Genomic DNA, 15,408 nt, shown 5'->3' on the forward strand with positions numbered 1-15,408 from the left:
ATCGGGAGAAGTTTAACTAGTTGTATCAAAACACATAAAATCAAACCTATATATACTCCGATTCAATTATACCAACAAATAAAATCAAAACTATATATACTCATATTCAAAGACAACCTAATTCAATAGTTGAACTAGTTGTACTATGACTTTCCTAATCCATTCTCAAACTAATGTATACCTGAGCATTAACGTTCTCTTCCTCTTCCTCTGATGCATCCACGAGTTCCTCCTCTGCAGCCTCTCGTGCTTCAGTACTCGGTTCTATCGGACTCTCATTTCCAACTTGAATATCGGAATCATCAACTGCTTCTTGTCCTTCAGTATCATCCCTTTCCAACTCGACGGTTTTGTTTGCAAGTTGACTCTCAGAATCATCAAGTGCTGCTTCTTCTGTCGGATCAATTTGCATCCCGACGCTTTCACTTCCAGGTTTGACCATAGAAGCATCTGGTTCTGTCGGATCTGCGGTTTCTTTTCCAGGTTCGACCGAAGCATCCGCTGGTTCTGTCGGACGCCTCGCCGTCGATTCATACACCCCTTCGCCGTCTCTTACACGAGCCATTGCAAAATTCCCCAGATTTTCGACAGATTTGCGGATTTGGATATGAACAGGGAAAAGGGCGATGCGAAATTCGACTTAGAAGGTGAGAATGGAGAAGAAATCGACGATATAGGAGAAGAAATCGAAGAAATCGGAGAAGTTGTCTCTAGGGTGGGGGAAATCGGAGAAAATGAAACGCTTAAGTTTTTCTTGAGTTTTCAACTTCTCTCTTTGTTGGGCTCAATTCTCGGATGGGCGTGGACAAAAATTAGTGGGCTTGGATCGGATAAACGGAAACGGGTCAAACGCATGAGATCTAGAGTTTTGCCCCTTGAGTTTTTCGTCATTTCATATTTAAAGGTTTAAATTTAATTCAACAAATTAAACTAAAAAACTTGGGTGGCATTCCAGCCTTTTTTGTCCCAGAAAGTGGCTTTCCAGCCATTGATTCATACAAATGAGAGACTTGGTCACTTCTTTTTTTTTTTGGGACCGTTGATTTTCGTAATATCCTACTTTCCCGAGAAATGTTTCATGTTTGATAGTCTTCGAACAAATAAATCATGTAAAAAAGATTATTGTGATTAAGATAGATACGAGTAAAATGTAAAATGTATGATAGAGTGGGTAACAATTTTAGAAACGTTTATGAGAAGACAAAGGTTGAAGAAGTAAATCGCATATATAAATGATGTGGTGTATTAAATCAATCTTAATTATGGTATTAATTAATGGAAAACCTAGAGATCAAATCACAAGTACATTGATATGCAAAGAGGCTTTGCTCAAGGAGATTTTTTGTGTGGAAGCACTTATCGCTAGTATTAAGAACGTCGAATAAAACACTTCTCGAGATAAAGGTTGCTCGAGTTCTCGGTCCTTCATTTCTCATCTTTTTTATGCAAGCGATAGTCTTTTTTATCAATAAAGAGAATCAGTCACATTGCTTGTAGATACTAAGAGCATTTTCATCGGTAAACCTCTAAAAAAGGGTGTCTAATGAATAAAACATATTATTTTTATTATGATTTTATTATTTAAATAAATTTAAAATAATTAATTAAATTAGACCAATAAAAGTAATATATGTGGCAAAATGAGTTTGTCAGGGTATCACAGAGTTTCTATGCAGAAAAACGTTTTTCTCTCTCACTCCTTCTTTTCTATTTTTTTATTATTTTAATTATGAGAAACTGTGAGACATCTTCTCGATGGAGATGGTCTAAACATCCTAAAAGAAAATGGAGTATTTCAGGACAGGAACATAGTTTGCGATTTTTCTAGTTGAGGATATCGTTATCTCGACTTTGCACTTGATGAAGGCTTCCGAGAAATGATCCTTTCTTAGTTAGATTGGCTTTTATTCCCTCAGCAACACTTCATAAGCAAAACATATGATGTAATCACAAAACATATGTGATGTCACAAACAAATTGTCCTTTGAATGTAACATGCAAAGAAAATAAAACAGCAAGAAAACGGCATCGTTCTCAATGTCAAAAAAATTGACTTTAGGCAGTTACTTTTGACTACCATGCTCAATTAACGGTTAGTAGGTTTTACTTTTACGTACATATACATCATTTCGTTTGATGAAGTGATTTTGTTTCTTTGAATGCAAATGTGAGGGAGAAAATTGAAAAACTACAAAACGGCATCGTTCGAGGTCAATTAGGTTGACTTTAAGCAAATTCTTTTGACTACTAAGCCTAATTAACGGTTTCACAACATTAACCGTTTGTTCTATGATCACCTGAAATTACGATAACGTAGGTCCCATAGTAAATTTAATAAAAACTATATAATATCTCACAATAATAATTTAAAAATAAATCACGCCTTCACTCCCGGAACTCTCTTCCTCTTTAAATACTTCCCGACAATAACAAGCTTCAACACAAACCCGAATCAAAAACTTCTCTCTTTTTATCATATTTTTCTCTCATTTTATCTATGTTTAGAATAATGTTTTCGTATTCTAGTAATTGTTTTGCTTATGCTTTTCTACTTCTTCTATCAATCGGTAACACAGTTGCATTGTCTTCGAGTACTCTGGCTCATGTTCAAGATCCAAATCTAGTCGTTGAAGAAGTTAACAGGTGCGTAAAAAAAAGAAAATTCTTAATATGATAGTTTCATGTTTGATATAACAATGTTGCTTTTGTTATATATGATACATTTATATATACGAAGTACGAACAAAATGCAGCATTTAATTCCATAACAATGTCTTACATTCTTTTGGTTCAATTATTACTATGGCTCACATTTACAGATTCAGTTCCCCATTAATGGGTTTTTGTAAAATAAACTTTAAATTTAAGAAAACCCTTTACCCAAAAACCTAAAATTAACTATGGTTCACTTGATAGTTTCCCATGAAAGGACTTTATGTAAACTACTGTATTTGTAATATCATTAGTTAAACTAGCTAGTGAATATATATGCCAATTGTGTCCAACATTTTTTCTCCAACTAACATAATATGTTCACATTTAATTCTTTTTCTTTTTCCACCGTACACTTTTTATCCTCACATTTAATGTTCAAATTTAAGAACAGAATCAGTTTTTTAATTATTAAGAATTTTGTTCTCTCTCATTTGTAGAAGTGTATTCAATGCGTCAAGGAGGAGCTTGGCCTACCTATCTTGCAGAACCGGAAATCCTATTGACGATTGTTGGCGGTGTGACCCGAATTGGGAAACAAACCGCCAACGGTTAGCAGATTGTGCCATTGGGTTTGGCAAAAACGCTATCGGAGGCCGTGATGGTCGAATCTATGTAGTTACGGATCCGGCCAACGACGATCCAGTAAACCCTAGACCCGGAACTCTAAGATACGCAGTCACACAAGAAGAACCATTATGGATCATTTTCAAGAGAGATATGGTCATTAGGCTCAAAAAAGAACTTATCATCACATCTTTCAAGACCATTGATGGTAGAGGCTCGAGTGTTCACATAACCAATGGACCATGCTTAAAGATTCACTATGCACATAACATCATCATTCATGGCATTAACATCCATGACTGCAAACCAGGATCAGGTGAGCCACCCAAAATTTAAAGACTTTAAAATATTTAATAGATGTTTAATATAATTAATAGAGGCAAAATGTTGTAAAACATAAAACATATGCTACGAAATGTTATGTCTTTAGGTGGCATGATTAAAGATCAGCCATATCACACCGGGTTGTATATCCCATCCGATGGAGACGCCGTGGCGATATTTGGAGGGGAACACGTGTGGATTGACCATTGCTCGTTGTCGAACTGCGATGATGGACTCATAGACGCTATACATGGTTCAACGGCTATAACCATATCGAACAATCACATGACGCACCATGACAAGGTCATGCTTTTAGGGCATAGTGATAGTTACACGCAGGACAAGAACATGCAAGTCACAATTGCGTTTAACCATTTCGGAGAAGGACTCGTTCAAAGAATGCCACGGTAAGTAAATTACTCTTTTACCCCCTCATGGCGCGTACACATATGTATCAATAGTTAGTTAGATACATATATATCTATTAGGCTTGCATGCGAACTTGCGAAGCATGCGCATAAAGAATAGTTTCAGTGTGAAAGCTTGACTTTAGAGACTATAGAGTTTGGAAGAAGTCAACAAAAGCAGAATGAGACTTTTTAAACCGCGATGGAACGATCACATCGCTATAAAGAAGATTTATTTCATGGAATAAGATACGAATTGAAATGGATACACCATTTAAAAAAACAAGTGTCGGTCATTCGTTATAAGGGCCGGCCCAACAGATTTGGCTGCCCAAAACAATCTTAAGCTCATACATTTAAAAATGTAACAAAACACATATTTGGTACTCGAACAATGAACCAAATGAAAATTTATATAAAGGCTAACCACTGCACTACATAACTCTTTCTGAAAGCACTACATAACTCTTTCTGAAAGTGATGTTATTTACTACTATATATAATTTTTGGCGCCTAAAGCATGGACTTTACCAGCTTTCGCTCAGGGCCGGCCCTATATACATATTGGTTCCACTTAATTTTAGTGAGTTAGAGAAGATTATGTTGGTTTCACGCGAGTAAATACGCTTCGAAAAGTTATTATGGACGTTTTGTAGATTCGTACATTGGATCTAGGGAGATATATGGATGAAAAACTTAATAAATTATTAATATAAGAAATTTGAGCAAACTAAGAGAACATTCTTTCAATTGTTAAAGCATAAAAACCGAAGGAAAATGTTAGCAAAATGCTAATATTTAGGGTTTTGGTTATAATTTAAACAGGTGCAGGCATGGATATTTCCATGTAGTGAACAATGATTATACTCACTGGGAAATGTATGCAATCGGTGGAAGTGCTTCTCCAACGATATACAGCCAAGGCAATAGATTTCTTGCTCCTAACACCCGATTTAATAAAGAGGTACATAAATAATGTGGTCAGATTATATTCATAAATGTTTAATATGTGACATCAATGTATATATTTACGTGTGCTATTTTTATATGGATAGGTTACAAAACATGAAGATGCACCCGAAAGCCAATGGAGAGACTGGAATTGGAGATCGGAAGGGGATATGTTATTGAACGGAGCCTATTTCCGCGAGTCCGGTGCTGGATCTCCCTCTACTTATGCAAGAGCTTCGAGCCTGAGTGCAAGACCATCGTCTCTTGTGGGTTCCATCACGACGACAGCAGGCACTTTGAGTTGTCGGCGAGGCCGTCGCTGTTAATGATAATGAAATCATAAAGAGAGAAGAAATTACTAATGGATCATTGTTTATGCAATGGTGCGTATGTTTAACGAATGGTAAGAGTCTTTTTTTTATAAAACGTAATGTTACAAGTGTAATGCGTCTGCTATGTCTCTAGACATTTGCGAGAGAATTTTCAAATTTTCTATCAATATAAATTTCAAGCTAGCAAATTAAACGATTTCTATATTCATATGAGATATATATTTTGGGCCAAATTTAACAAAAATTTTCATACATTAGTATATATATACACGGTCAGGTAGAACAGTTTTTAGTGATTTGAGGAACACAATTTAATTACTATAAGTCTATAACATGAATCCACTATATAGATAACAGTAAATTTTTGTCAAGAAAGATTTTGTTCAGCCAATCACGAAGAGGGAATGGTCTTTTGATCGATTGAGTTGACATAAAAAAACGGGCCAACGCCATAAAGTTGTCGGCGACAACGTTCAAACGCAAAGAGGATGTTGTTTACGTCCAATAATCTCGGATAATACACGTATATTCTTCTTGTCAGCTGACCAAAGAGCTTGATACAATTATTTTCTTTATGAACTTGACAGTTGATAATTAATAGTACCTGATAGATTAATGATACTTAATACTCCATATTTCTGGGGTAGGAAATTATGTGTTTCTTTTTTTTTTTTTTTTTTTTTTTTAAAATAATACATATATACAGAATTTTGTTTCAAACATACTCACAATTTTTTTGGAATTTTATTTGAAAACAGATAATGTAACAAATGTCATTATGTAGAAAAAAACAAATATAGTTTCATCTAAGTCTCTTTATCTATTCCAAAATATAACAAAAAATAGTCATATTAATAAAAATTAAGATAAATAACTTTGAGTTCAAGATTCCACTTGGTAAGTTTGGCTTTGTTAAAATGTTTTTGAAGGCATGCTCACTTCTGTGATTAGTTGGACATTTTGGCGAAACCCGGATATCCGATGCTAAATCTAAATAAATTTTAAATTTTGTATAGAAAAACTGTAAATTATAGATTTTATTTGGACTATTCTATCTATATATTTTTTTTTGCCAATGGCTAGTTTAAATACTCTTAAAATAAAGAAAAGAGAACACCGAATAAGGTATAATCATTTGAATGCTTAAAAAGATTATTCTATTAAAATATAATTAGAGGCAAATGTGTAGATTTCAAATCTAGCGTATATCACACACTCGATAATCGAATAACTATTGCAATGCAAAAATGTACGGTTTCGAGGATACATGAAGGTGGTACTTGAAGATTGTCAAAAGTTGATGAATCTGATGAACGACAATGTTTTGATTCTAAATCTGTTACTGGATCGGTCAGCAAGTATTTGAAAAACACGTTTTGAAGACACAAAGATTATAGGGCTCATCGATCATGTACTCAACTAGCTGATATTTTGGCTAAGTACCAGAAATTCTATTTTCTTCTATTTATAATTAATTACCATGATTATATGTTTCTCTTGTTTTGAATGTGTCACACTAGGATTATGCTATTTTAGCATTTGACTAAAGAAGTATCTCGTTGACATTGAAAAAATGCCATTAAAAAGTCCAACGCACAAATAAATTTGATGTTACACAAATAGAAAAATATCTCATGTTTCACTCTATGATTGATAGAAGAACATACGATTAATCCTCTCCGTTTCAAAAGAAAAACAAGCTGGCTCCTCCCATCGCAACAACAACAGCCAAAATGGTTGAAGAAGATCTAGAGGCGGAGCTAGATGTCGAGGATTTGACATCCTGATCCGCTTCAGGTTGTGCAAGCGTATCGGGAGTCTGTCTTCCACCGATGGGACTAATGGGCACGTAATCCCCCACCACCACGACACCGTCTGGTGCAAGTTCTAAGGGGATTTCGTAATCCGGATAATCTTGAGATGGACCAAGACTATCAATCAAGCTCTTTGTAGAGTTATCTACTGTTGGTTTGTTGTCAGCAAGAGTCTTTGATGAAGATGGCGCTTGAGACTTTTCAGAGTCAGCTGCTGAAATTCCATTAGCGACGGTTAGAATTACGAGAATGAAGACGAGGAAGAAGTGGCTCGCCATCGTATAGTACGTGATGATATTGATCCCCTAGGCTCTTTTATTCAATTGACCTTTTTGGGGTTATAGTATTGAATTGTATATACGATGATTCTCTATGAGGTTCACAAAAGTAGATCGATTAAACAATCAAGGAGAATTGAAAGTGAAGGAGAAATGGAGATTGGGAATTTAAACTTGTAATGGAGATGGTTGTATTTAATTGGTTATGTGTTTATTTGGTGAGTTGTTATTTACGGTTAGGTGTTGTGTTTCTTAACTCATATACGAGTTCACGAGCTGTTCCTTTTTCTATATCTATAAGAAAATGGTTACAAGTTAATCTACTTTTAGAATATGGTTAGGGTATTTTTAACTAATTGTTTGTTTCACATGCATAAGTATATGTGATAAGTGAAAGATATACAAAACCATATGTTTTAAACGTTCTTATGATTCTCTTTTTGTTGTTGTTGATTTAGTCTATAATTTGTAACGCTATACCTAATATTTGTGTTGCTCCGCATTGTTGTTCATTAGGAGATGCTATATATAGAAACTAGCCATGCAAGGATCATTAGAAAATGGATGTAATTAAATTACAAATAGACCCTTCGAATTATGAGAATCTCATGATGATTATTGTTATAGTGACTAAAGATTACATAAACATAAATAACACAAACTAAACATTTGTAACAACATCAAATATCCTAACCTCCATACTATGCACGAATTTAACGTGTTAAAAATGGGACTGGAGCGTGAACTGTTTTAAAACAAAACCCAAAAAATTTAAATATGATACGTATAATATAATCTTAAATGTAATATGAAATCTCCAAGTAAATAGTAATCTTCAATCATATGAAGAAAAACCATGCAACGGCGGCGATAACAGAGCCGGAGATAGAGATGACAAGCGATGAAGCTCTTGCCGTTGGAGACGAAGCTTCAGGGCCGTCACTGGCGCCAGTTCCTTCGTCCGATGATGGAGACATGTCTGGAGTCGGAGCTGGCGGAGAGGAGGCGGTAGGTGCGTCGGACGAGCTGGTAGGACCTTCGGAAGAATCACCGGAGCTTGAGTCAGGGCTTGAAGCCGGAGTTTTGGCTGATGATGACTTCGGAGGCTTTGCGGTGTTGCCGTTGTTTGAAGATGGGGAAGGGCTTGGAGTTCCGGTAGAGTTTTTCTTGGCCATGGTCGGAGCAGCAGTAGGCGGTGAGGTTGGAGCGGAAGCGGTGGGTGGTGATTTTGGGGATGCTGCGGCGGCGGGAGAAGGAGAGGTTGAGTTCTTTTCGCCGTTGGCTTTTGGCGCGTTTGCCGATGTTGGAGGATCGGCAGCTAATACAGCCGTGACGGCTAATGCGGCCACGGCGAGAGATAGGAGCTTAAGTGTCACTGTCATTTTGTCGTGAATGTGATTTTTCTGTGGTAAATAATTACGTATTTTTTTGTGGTTTATGGTAAAAGCGAAAAAATGCTTTAAAAATAAGAAAAGAGTGATTTTGGAGAAATTAAGGAAGAAATAAAATTTAATTTATAGGGATTTTTACAGATTTGACGAAAGTTTTGGTTGACCGGGTCCATCGGAACTTGTCTTAAAATTTTATTGGTTTTATCTTTTGTTAGTAAAAGAGAGAACATGTGGTGATGATAATTTCCAACTTTCAAGAGACAATAGAGAACACGTGACTATTGAGACTGATTTTGTGGTAACTAATGAGTACATTTTCATCAAAATTTAATTTTAGTTTAAGCTAAGAAAAACTAAGAATTAAAACTTGATTAACATACTAGTTATCCAATATTAAGTGGAAGTTAAAAATAAATTCATACTACGTAATTGAGGAAGCACAACTAAAAGTTAAGACGAAATATGTATATTTTGTAAATTATAAAAAAAAAAAAAAAAACATCTATTCCAATCTTGTGAATGAAAGTTGAATTGATTGTGACACTGGTTGTGCCAGATGTGGTGCACTGGAGGAAACAGTCAATCACACACTCTTTCAGTGCCATCCTGCAAGACAGGTTTGGACACTTTCTCAGATTCTTACGGTTATGGGGACTTTTCCCACAGATTATATTTTTGCAAACTTGGATCATTTATTTTGGAGAATACCATCGGAGTTTGATTCTATAGCTTTTCCTTGGATTATTTGGTATATTTGGAAAGCACGGAATGAAAAATTGTTTGAAAATGTGGATAACGATCCGTTAGAGGTTTTACGGTTAGCGGAAAGAGAGGCACAATTGTGGCACTCAGCTCAAGTGGAGCTTCATACTGAAACTCAGGCTTCAGTGGAATTTCCAAATCGGCCTCAAACGAGGGGGGTGTCCCTAGATTCGGATTTTACAGGATACCGTTGTTTTGTGGATGGATCCTGGAAAGACAGCGACAAGTTTTCCGGGATAGGGTGGTTTTGTACACCATCAAACGGTGAGCCATCAACAATGGGAGCTGCCAACCTCCGTAGAAGCCTATCTTCGCTACATGCCGAATTCGAGGCCCTCCTTTGGGCGATGAAGTGTATGATTGGTGCAGATAATCAAGAGGTAGCATTCCTTACAGACTGTTCTGACCTGGTGAAGATGGTGTCTTCCCCAACCGAATGGCCGGCCTTCTCAGTGTATCTGGAGGAATTTCAGAGCGACAAGGAAGAGTTCTCTACCTTCTCTTTATCTTTAATTTCTCGTTGTGCAAATGCAAAAGCGGATAATCTGGCACGAAAAATTCGTACGGAACCGCTTCATATCACTTATGTAAACAACATTCCACAAGAATGACTCTTTTGAGCACTATTTAATTACAGATGACAAAAAAAAAAAAAAAGAATGAAAGTTGAATATATATATATATATATATATATAATGTATTGATGATATGGAGAAGGCTTCTTACTCCGGTATGTTTTGCAAACTATCATTTATACTATTTGGCGAGAACGAAATAGTCGGCGACACAGTGACGCACAAAACAGTTCAGCAACACTGATCGGTTGGATAGATAAACATGTCAGAAATCAAATAACCTCCATCAGATATATGGGAGACAGGAGGTACGATATGGCGTTCCAAGTTTGGTTCCGAGCTCGAGTTTGATTGGTTCCAAACATTTTTCAAAACCCTTTAGAAAATCAGATTGTAATTTCAAATTTTTCTTTCGATAACCCATTGCATTCGTTGTAAAAACGTTTTTTTTTTTAAATATAATTTAACATTATATTAAAAAAATGATATCTAGAGTGATGAATGATAGTGGAAGCCCCCTTGGCCCATTGGTTGACTAAAGGGTTAATTAATGCTTCTACACCAAGAGATCTGGGGTTCGAGTCCCAGATATTGCGATTTATTAATAAATTTGCAGATTAAAGGAGGCAAGTGTGCAGGAGATCTCCAGCGAAGTACAATTATAGCCGTTCGCCAGGATTCTACGCAGAGAGAGAAGTGTCGTCAGGTCGTGGATCATTGAAGGTGTCCGTCAAGAGCATGGAGAAGGAAGTGTCGTGTGTCGTGAATCTAATAAGGGTCGTAAGGAATTGTCCGTTGTAGAATCGTCTACGTAACAGTTCTCATAATTTGCAATAAATAATAAATCTAGACGTAAAAAAAAGAGTGATTAATGATCACACAATTGGAGCTGAGAAAGTAAACTGGGCCCAAGCGGAAGGCCCATATAATTGTTGCAATTGAAAGCTTTGCAATGAGCCCATGACGCACGTGTTCCATTGGCTAAAAACGGCAAGCAATCTACTTTGCTTTACCCACTTTCGTCGTTATCACTTTTTAACCCTTATCGGCTTCTCCGTCGATTAAATCGCCGGCAGTTTCCAGCGACATTTATCTCCGGCGAGTCTATTTACTCGGTAAGTTTCGCATCTCCATGGTTTTTTTTCCTTATCTGAATTGTTTCATTATATATAAACGGAGATTGCTTTTCCCTTAGCGTCGTTTCAATCATATCGTATCACTGTAGAGATTGGTTCGCTATTTGCTTAATTTTGATGCTTATTCGATTTTGCACTCTCAAATTCGTAATTCTAGTTTGTATTGTGTAATCAAACCTTCAGGGTTTCGTGAAAACTCGAAATTGAGTGATATATGTTACTCTGAATTTCGATTTTTGTTCACAATAACTCTGCAATAGCTTTCAAAGGTTCCAAATTCTTTAGACATTGATTTGTTTTTGCACAAATTTTATGCATTTATTGATTTGAGCTCTGTGTAGAGTGCAGTGTTTATTGAAGCTATGCCTAAAAGAACAGCAGAAGCGAGTCCATCATCTGAAATCCAAAGAAACAAACCAGATACTTTTGGTAATTACAGATCTCAAGTAGCTGAGCTTTTATCTCAAGGTGAGAGGATCTCACATCATGATCAACAACAAGCCAATGAGAGGCATTCTGAGAGTGTAATAGGAGATGGGATGTCGAATCTCGAGAAAGAGAATTTGAATGTTTTGTTAAGGCAGTGTGTGAGGAATCTAACTCCAGAAGTTGATGAGGTACATCGAAGTTTTACTTCTGATGTCGGTTTTATGCAAGTATGATGAAAGTAGTATTCAGTGTTATTGCAATTCATTTTGCAGATGCAGGAGTGTGTATGCTCTTTGTACCTGATTTCTCAGCTAGGGAACAAATGTCAGTCATCCTCACCGAGCAATCTTGTTCCTGAAGAATCCGGAGGAGCGAGAGTATGTCTTTTACTTATATGTTGTTAATCCTCTTGCTTGAAACATAATTGTATATCTTTCATTTTCTTTTCTCAAAATTCCTTCAGGAAGATGATATTCAACTACTTCTGAGGTCTGACCCTGATATGGTCAAGAACATAACGTCCCAGTATTCAAATGTGCTGCTGTCTAAAGTAATGAACTTCCTCTTCTCAATCTACAGAGCATTGTTCCACATTAGTATATCTACCTTGTAGAAAGATTAAACATCTAATATAGCTTACTTCTGCATATGTTTTTTTTGTTATTGTTTTGAAAGCTGGACAATATGCAGCAGGAACTTGAGAAACTTCTTGATGATGTGGTGGCCACTTGCAGGTATTGTGTGGTCTAATTGATCTCTAGTTTGCGATTTTATTATCAGCTATAGAGTTTTCCGTATAAATGATAACATTCTTTGTTAGTGGTTACTTAAGTGTTGTCATTAACTCTTTTTAAAACAGACCTATGACTCGTGGTGAAATTCGGGAGCTTCAGAAATCAATCAAGGAGCTACCTGAAAGAAATCTCAACCGCGTCGCTGAAATAGTAGGAAACCATTACATAACATCTGACAAAGGTTTCAACGATAAGGTTATCGTCAACCTGGATCAGGCGGTAAGATACAATGCTTAGTTAATTGATTCTCTGGTCCGATAAGTTTAATTGGAACACTAACAGCATTTTCAACGTAACCGTGGTTTGGTCAGGACAACATCATGCTATGGAGATTGCATTTCTATGTACGAGCAGTCAAGAGTGCCCAGAAGCTCGCTCCCTAGCTAACTTTGACTGTATATATGAATGGTAGAGATGGTGTGATGGTCTAAACCGGTTTAATATATTTTCCTAGTTTTTTTTCATCATTAGTCCGGTTAGGCAACAGTTTAAAATCGGTTCTAATTTTGCAAGACTGATATATGTTAAGGTTTGAGTTGGCCGATCTGCAGATTATCTTTGTAGTACAATCTCGTTTTTTTTTGTATGCGTGCAAAAGTATAATCTCTATCCATGGTATACATGTTCTTCGACTTCAATGTCTTGTCTTGTATCCTTTGCGAGTAAGATAAGAAGATCTCTGAGTATAGTTTTGTTCTCGAATTTTCTCCGATTTAGCACACTACTCCTCGGACTGGGATCAAATCGCCTTGCTTGTAATAAATAATGCCCTCGAATGGCACACACTTCTGCTCCTACGGTATGCTCTTCAAACCACAGTTCACACTGGCGGAAACAAAATAATTGCCGGCATGGAGAAGACCCATTCCCAGCTTCAAAACTTGGAAAAATCATCGACAAAAGCATTTATAATCGGATTACTTTACTACGGACTTCCGGAAACAACAATTTTGGCTTTCCACTCGGATTTAATATGTATAGGTTTTAGCATTTCCAAAATTTCAAAAATAATGCACTCGATGTAAAAAAGATTGTTTTTTTTATGAATAAATTTCACATTCATTAAAAAAAAAAAGAATGTCTAAAATAGATCATTGTGTTCCCAAAGATGATCCCTATGTTAAAAATCAGTTTTCAAGAAGTAAACAACGTTATACAAAAATGGCTCTTTTGAGCAATATTAAGTTGTTGACAAAAAAAAGAATATAAAGTCTTATATAAAAGAAAAAGAAATAAATTAGATGAAGTAAAAACATTATTTGGAAATAAATATCATATATGTAAATTCAAATTTAGATTGTGTGTATCAATTTGATTTTTTTTTTTTTAATATTTTAGCGTTTGTGTATCAATTTCAATTAGAAAACAAGAAAGGAGAAAATTTCTCGTCCTATAAGATATTTACCTAAGCACAAAAAAACATAAAAGTATTCAAAAATTTTACATAATCATGCTGATTTATATTTATTATTATTTTAAATTAAAATAAATCTAATAGAAAAATTTAACTTAAAAGTTAAACAAATAAAAAAAAATCTTGACAAGAAAAAATAAGATAAATTGGTATTTTATTTGGTAATAAAATAATTTAAATAGTATATTAGTGCTAGTCAATAGAAAAATATGGAATATTTTAATGGTATTAATATTATAGTTTGACTTCCAACCAAAAATTAAATATACGATTGGTATACGTAAATTTTTTTGGTAATTTTATAAATTTTAGAATATAAATAGATTTTAGTCAATATAGTTTTATTCTAAAACCTATATTCTTTCCCACCGGTTTGGTTGACTAGACTATTTTATTAATATAGTATTAGTATAAATTGAATGTGAATCTCCTTTCCAAACTCTTCTTATAGTTTCTCTCTATATATATAATTCCCTGCACAACATCTAATACATCCCCGAAAAAGAACTCAACTACAAAAATTCCAAAGCCCACAAAACAAATTTTGCTTTTTCAATCTTCTCAAAAATGAAACTAAAACAAACCAAGGTGATGTTTTTCTTGTTAGTCCTAATCTCTGCATTAATATTCTGACAATCGAAAGCTCAGAAAAATTTGTGTTCGAGAACCAACATAGACTTTATACCAGGATGTTTCCATGCGTTGCAATTAGCATATAACAAAAATTACAGTCGCCTAACAAGAAATTGTTGCAGAGCAGTGTTCTCACTTCCTACTACTTGTGTCTTGCTTGTCTATCCTGGAAAAACTTACCCTATTACCACCTTCAGATTAATTTGTATTTATAGCGATCCTCCTCCAGCAAGTTCTCCATCAATTCTATAAGTTTTGTTTATCTCTTAATAATATAATAATAAAATAATCATATTTTAATATGTACAATGTATACATTTCTCATCTGTTGGGAACTAGTTTATAATTTTGATTCCAAAAATGATAAATCAAGTGATTATAATTATATTTTTTTAGCCACATTCTGCTGAAATTCATGTTAACACTTGTTTAATTAATAGAAGTCCACAAATTAAAGCATGTTTTGACTCAGACTTATAATTTTATCGGGTTTCATATATAAAAACCATGCACAAAATGAATTACATACAAGATGAGATTTGCCAATATGCGATGGAATGTATGTACTTAATTTTTCAATTTTTAGCTGTGTCACAAAAGTTTTTTTTTTTATTTAAGAAATTATCATTTCATGTCATCTATATTTACTTATTGAATTTGTAAAAATGTCATTATTATTAATAAATTATATTGTGTAATATATGCTATTTTTGATATATCATGGAAGTTGGTTGACAATAAAAAAAATTATATATCATAAACGTTACTAATCAGTTGTTTAAAGAAAGATATTAGCTCATATTTTTACATCAAATCTACTACATCAAAGTATCAAACTACATCTTATACTAAACAATTGTTACTCCAAGTTACATCAAATTGTAACATC

At 34.9% G+C, this 15,408-nt stretch overlaps 5 protein-coding genes across 6 annotated transcripts; 4 read left to right on the forward strand and 1 right to left on the reverse strand.

Annotated features, from left to right (window-relative positions):
• Positions 1-2,162: 2,162 nt before the first annotated feature.
• On the forward strand, positions 2,163-5,481 carry LOC9313119 (putative pectate lyase 11). The gene is made up of 5 exons (XM_002875336.2): positions 2,163-2,643; positions 3,153-3,595; positions 3,710-4,010; positions 4,836-4,974; positions 5,066-5,481. The coding sequence occupies exons 1-5, from the start codon at positions 2,498-2,500 to the stop codon at positions 5,285-5,287; spliced, it is 1,251 nt and encodes a 416-aa protein (XP_002875382.2). The 5' UTR covers positions 2,163-2,497; the 3' UTR covers positions 5,288-5,481.
• Positions 5,482-6,160: 679 nt separating this feature from the next.
• LOC9311451 lies at positions 6,161-7,385 on the reverse strand. The gene has a single exon (XM_021024092.1). It carries the CDS (start codon positions 7,383-7,385, stop codon positions 6,978-6,980), a length of 408 nt encoding a protein of 135 aa, XP_020879751.1. The 3' UTR covers positions 6,161-6,977.
• A 540-nt stretch (positions 7,386-7,925) lies between these two features.
• Positions 7,926-8,840, forward strand: LOC9313120. The gene has a single exon (XM_021024091.1). The coding sequence runs from the start codon at positions 8,229-8,231 to the stop codon at positions 8,775-8,777; it is 549 nt and encodes a 182-aa protein (XP_020879750.1). The 5' UTR covers positions 7,926-8,228; the 3' UTR covers positions 8,778-8,840.
• Positions 8,841-11,116: 2,276 nt separating this feature from the next.
• LOC9311452 lies at positions 11,117-13,168 on the forward strand. Of its 2 annotated transcripts, none has more exons than XM_002875338.2 (7): positions 11,117-11,228; positions 11,598-11,866; positions 11,951-12,055; positions 12,142-12,228; positions 12,354-12,412; positions 12,538-12,691; positions 12,784-13,168. In XM_002875338.2, the coding sequence occupies exons 2-7, from the start codon at positions 11,612-11,614 to the stop codon at positions 12,853-12,855; spliced, it is 732 nt and encodes a 243-aa protein (XP_002875384.1). In that variant the 5' UTR covers positions 11,117-11,228; positions 11,598-11,611; the 3' UTR covers positions 12,856-13,168. The 2 variants fall into 2 exon arrangements, with proteins under 2 accessions (XP_002875384.1, XP_020882434.1); XM_021026775.1 differs by having other exon boundaries at positions 11,118-11,228; positions 11,591-11,866.
• A 1,204-nt stretch (positions 13,169-14,372) lies between these two features.
• On the forward strand, positions 14,373-14,969 carry LOC9311453. Its single transcript, XM_021024368.1, is given in 1 exon segment — positions 14,373-14,969. A coding segment is annotated over 1 exon segment (318 nt). The 5' UTR covers positions 14,373-14,453; the 3' UTR covers positions 14,772-14,969.
• Positions 14,970-15,408: the final 439 nt, after the last annotated feature.

The sequence above is a fragment of the Arabidopsis lyrata genome (genome assembly GCF_000004255.2).
Source record: "Arabidopsis lyrata subsp. lyrata unplaced genomic scaffold ARALYscaffold_5, whole genome shotgun sequence".
NCBI lineage: Eukaryota > Viridiplantae > Streptophyta > Magnoliopsida > Brassicales > Brassicaceae > Arabidopsis > Arabidopsis lyrata.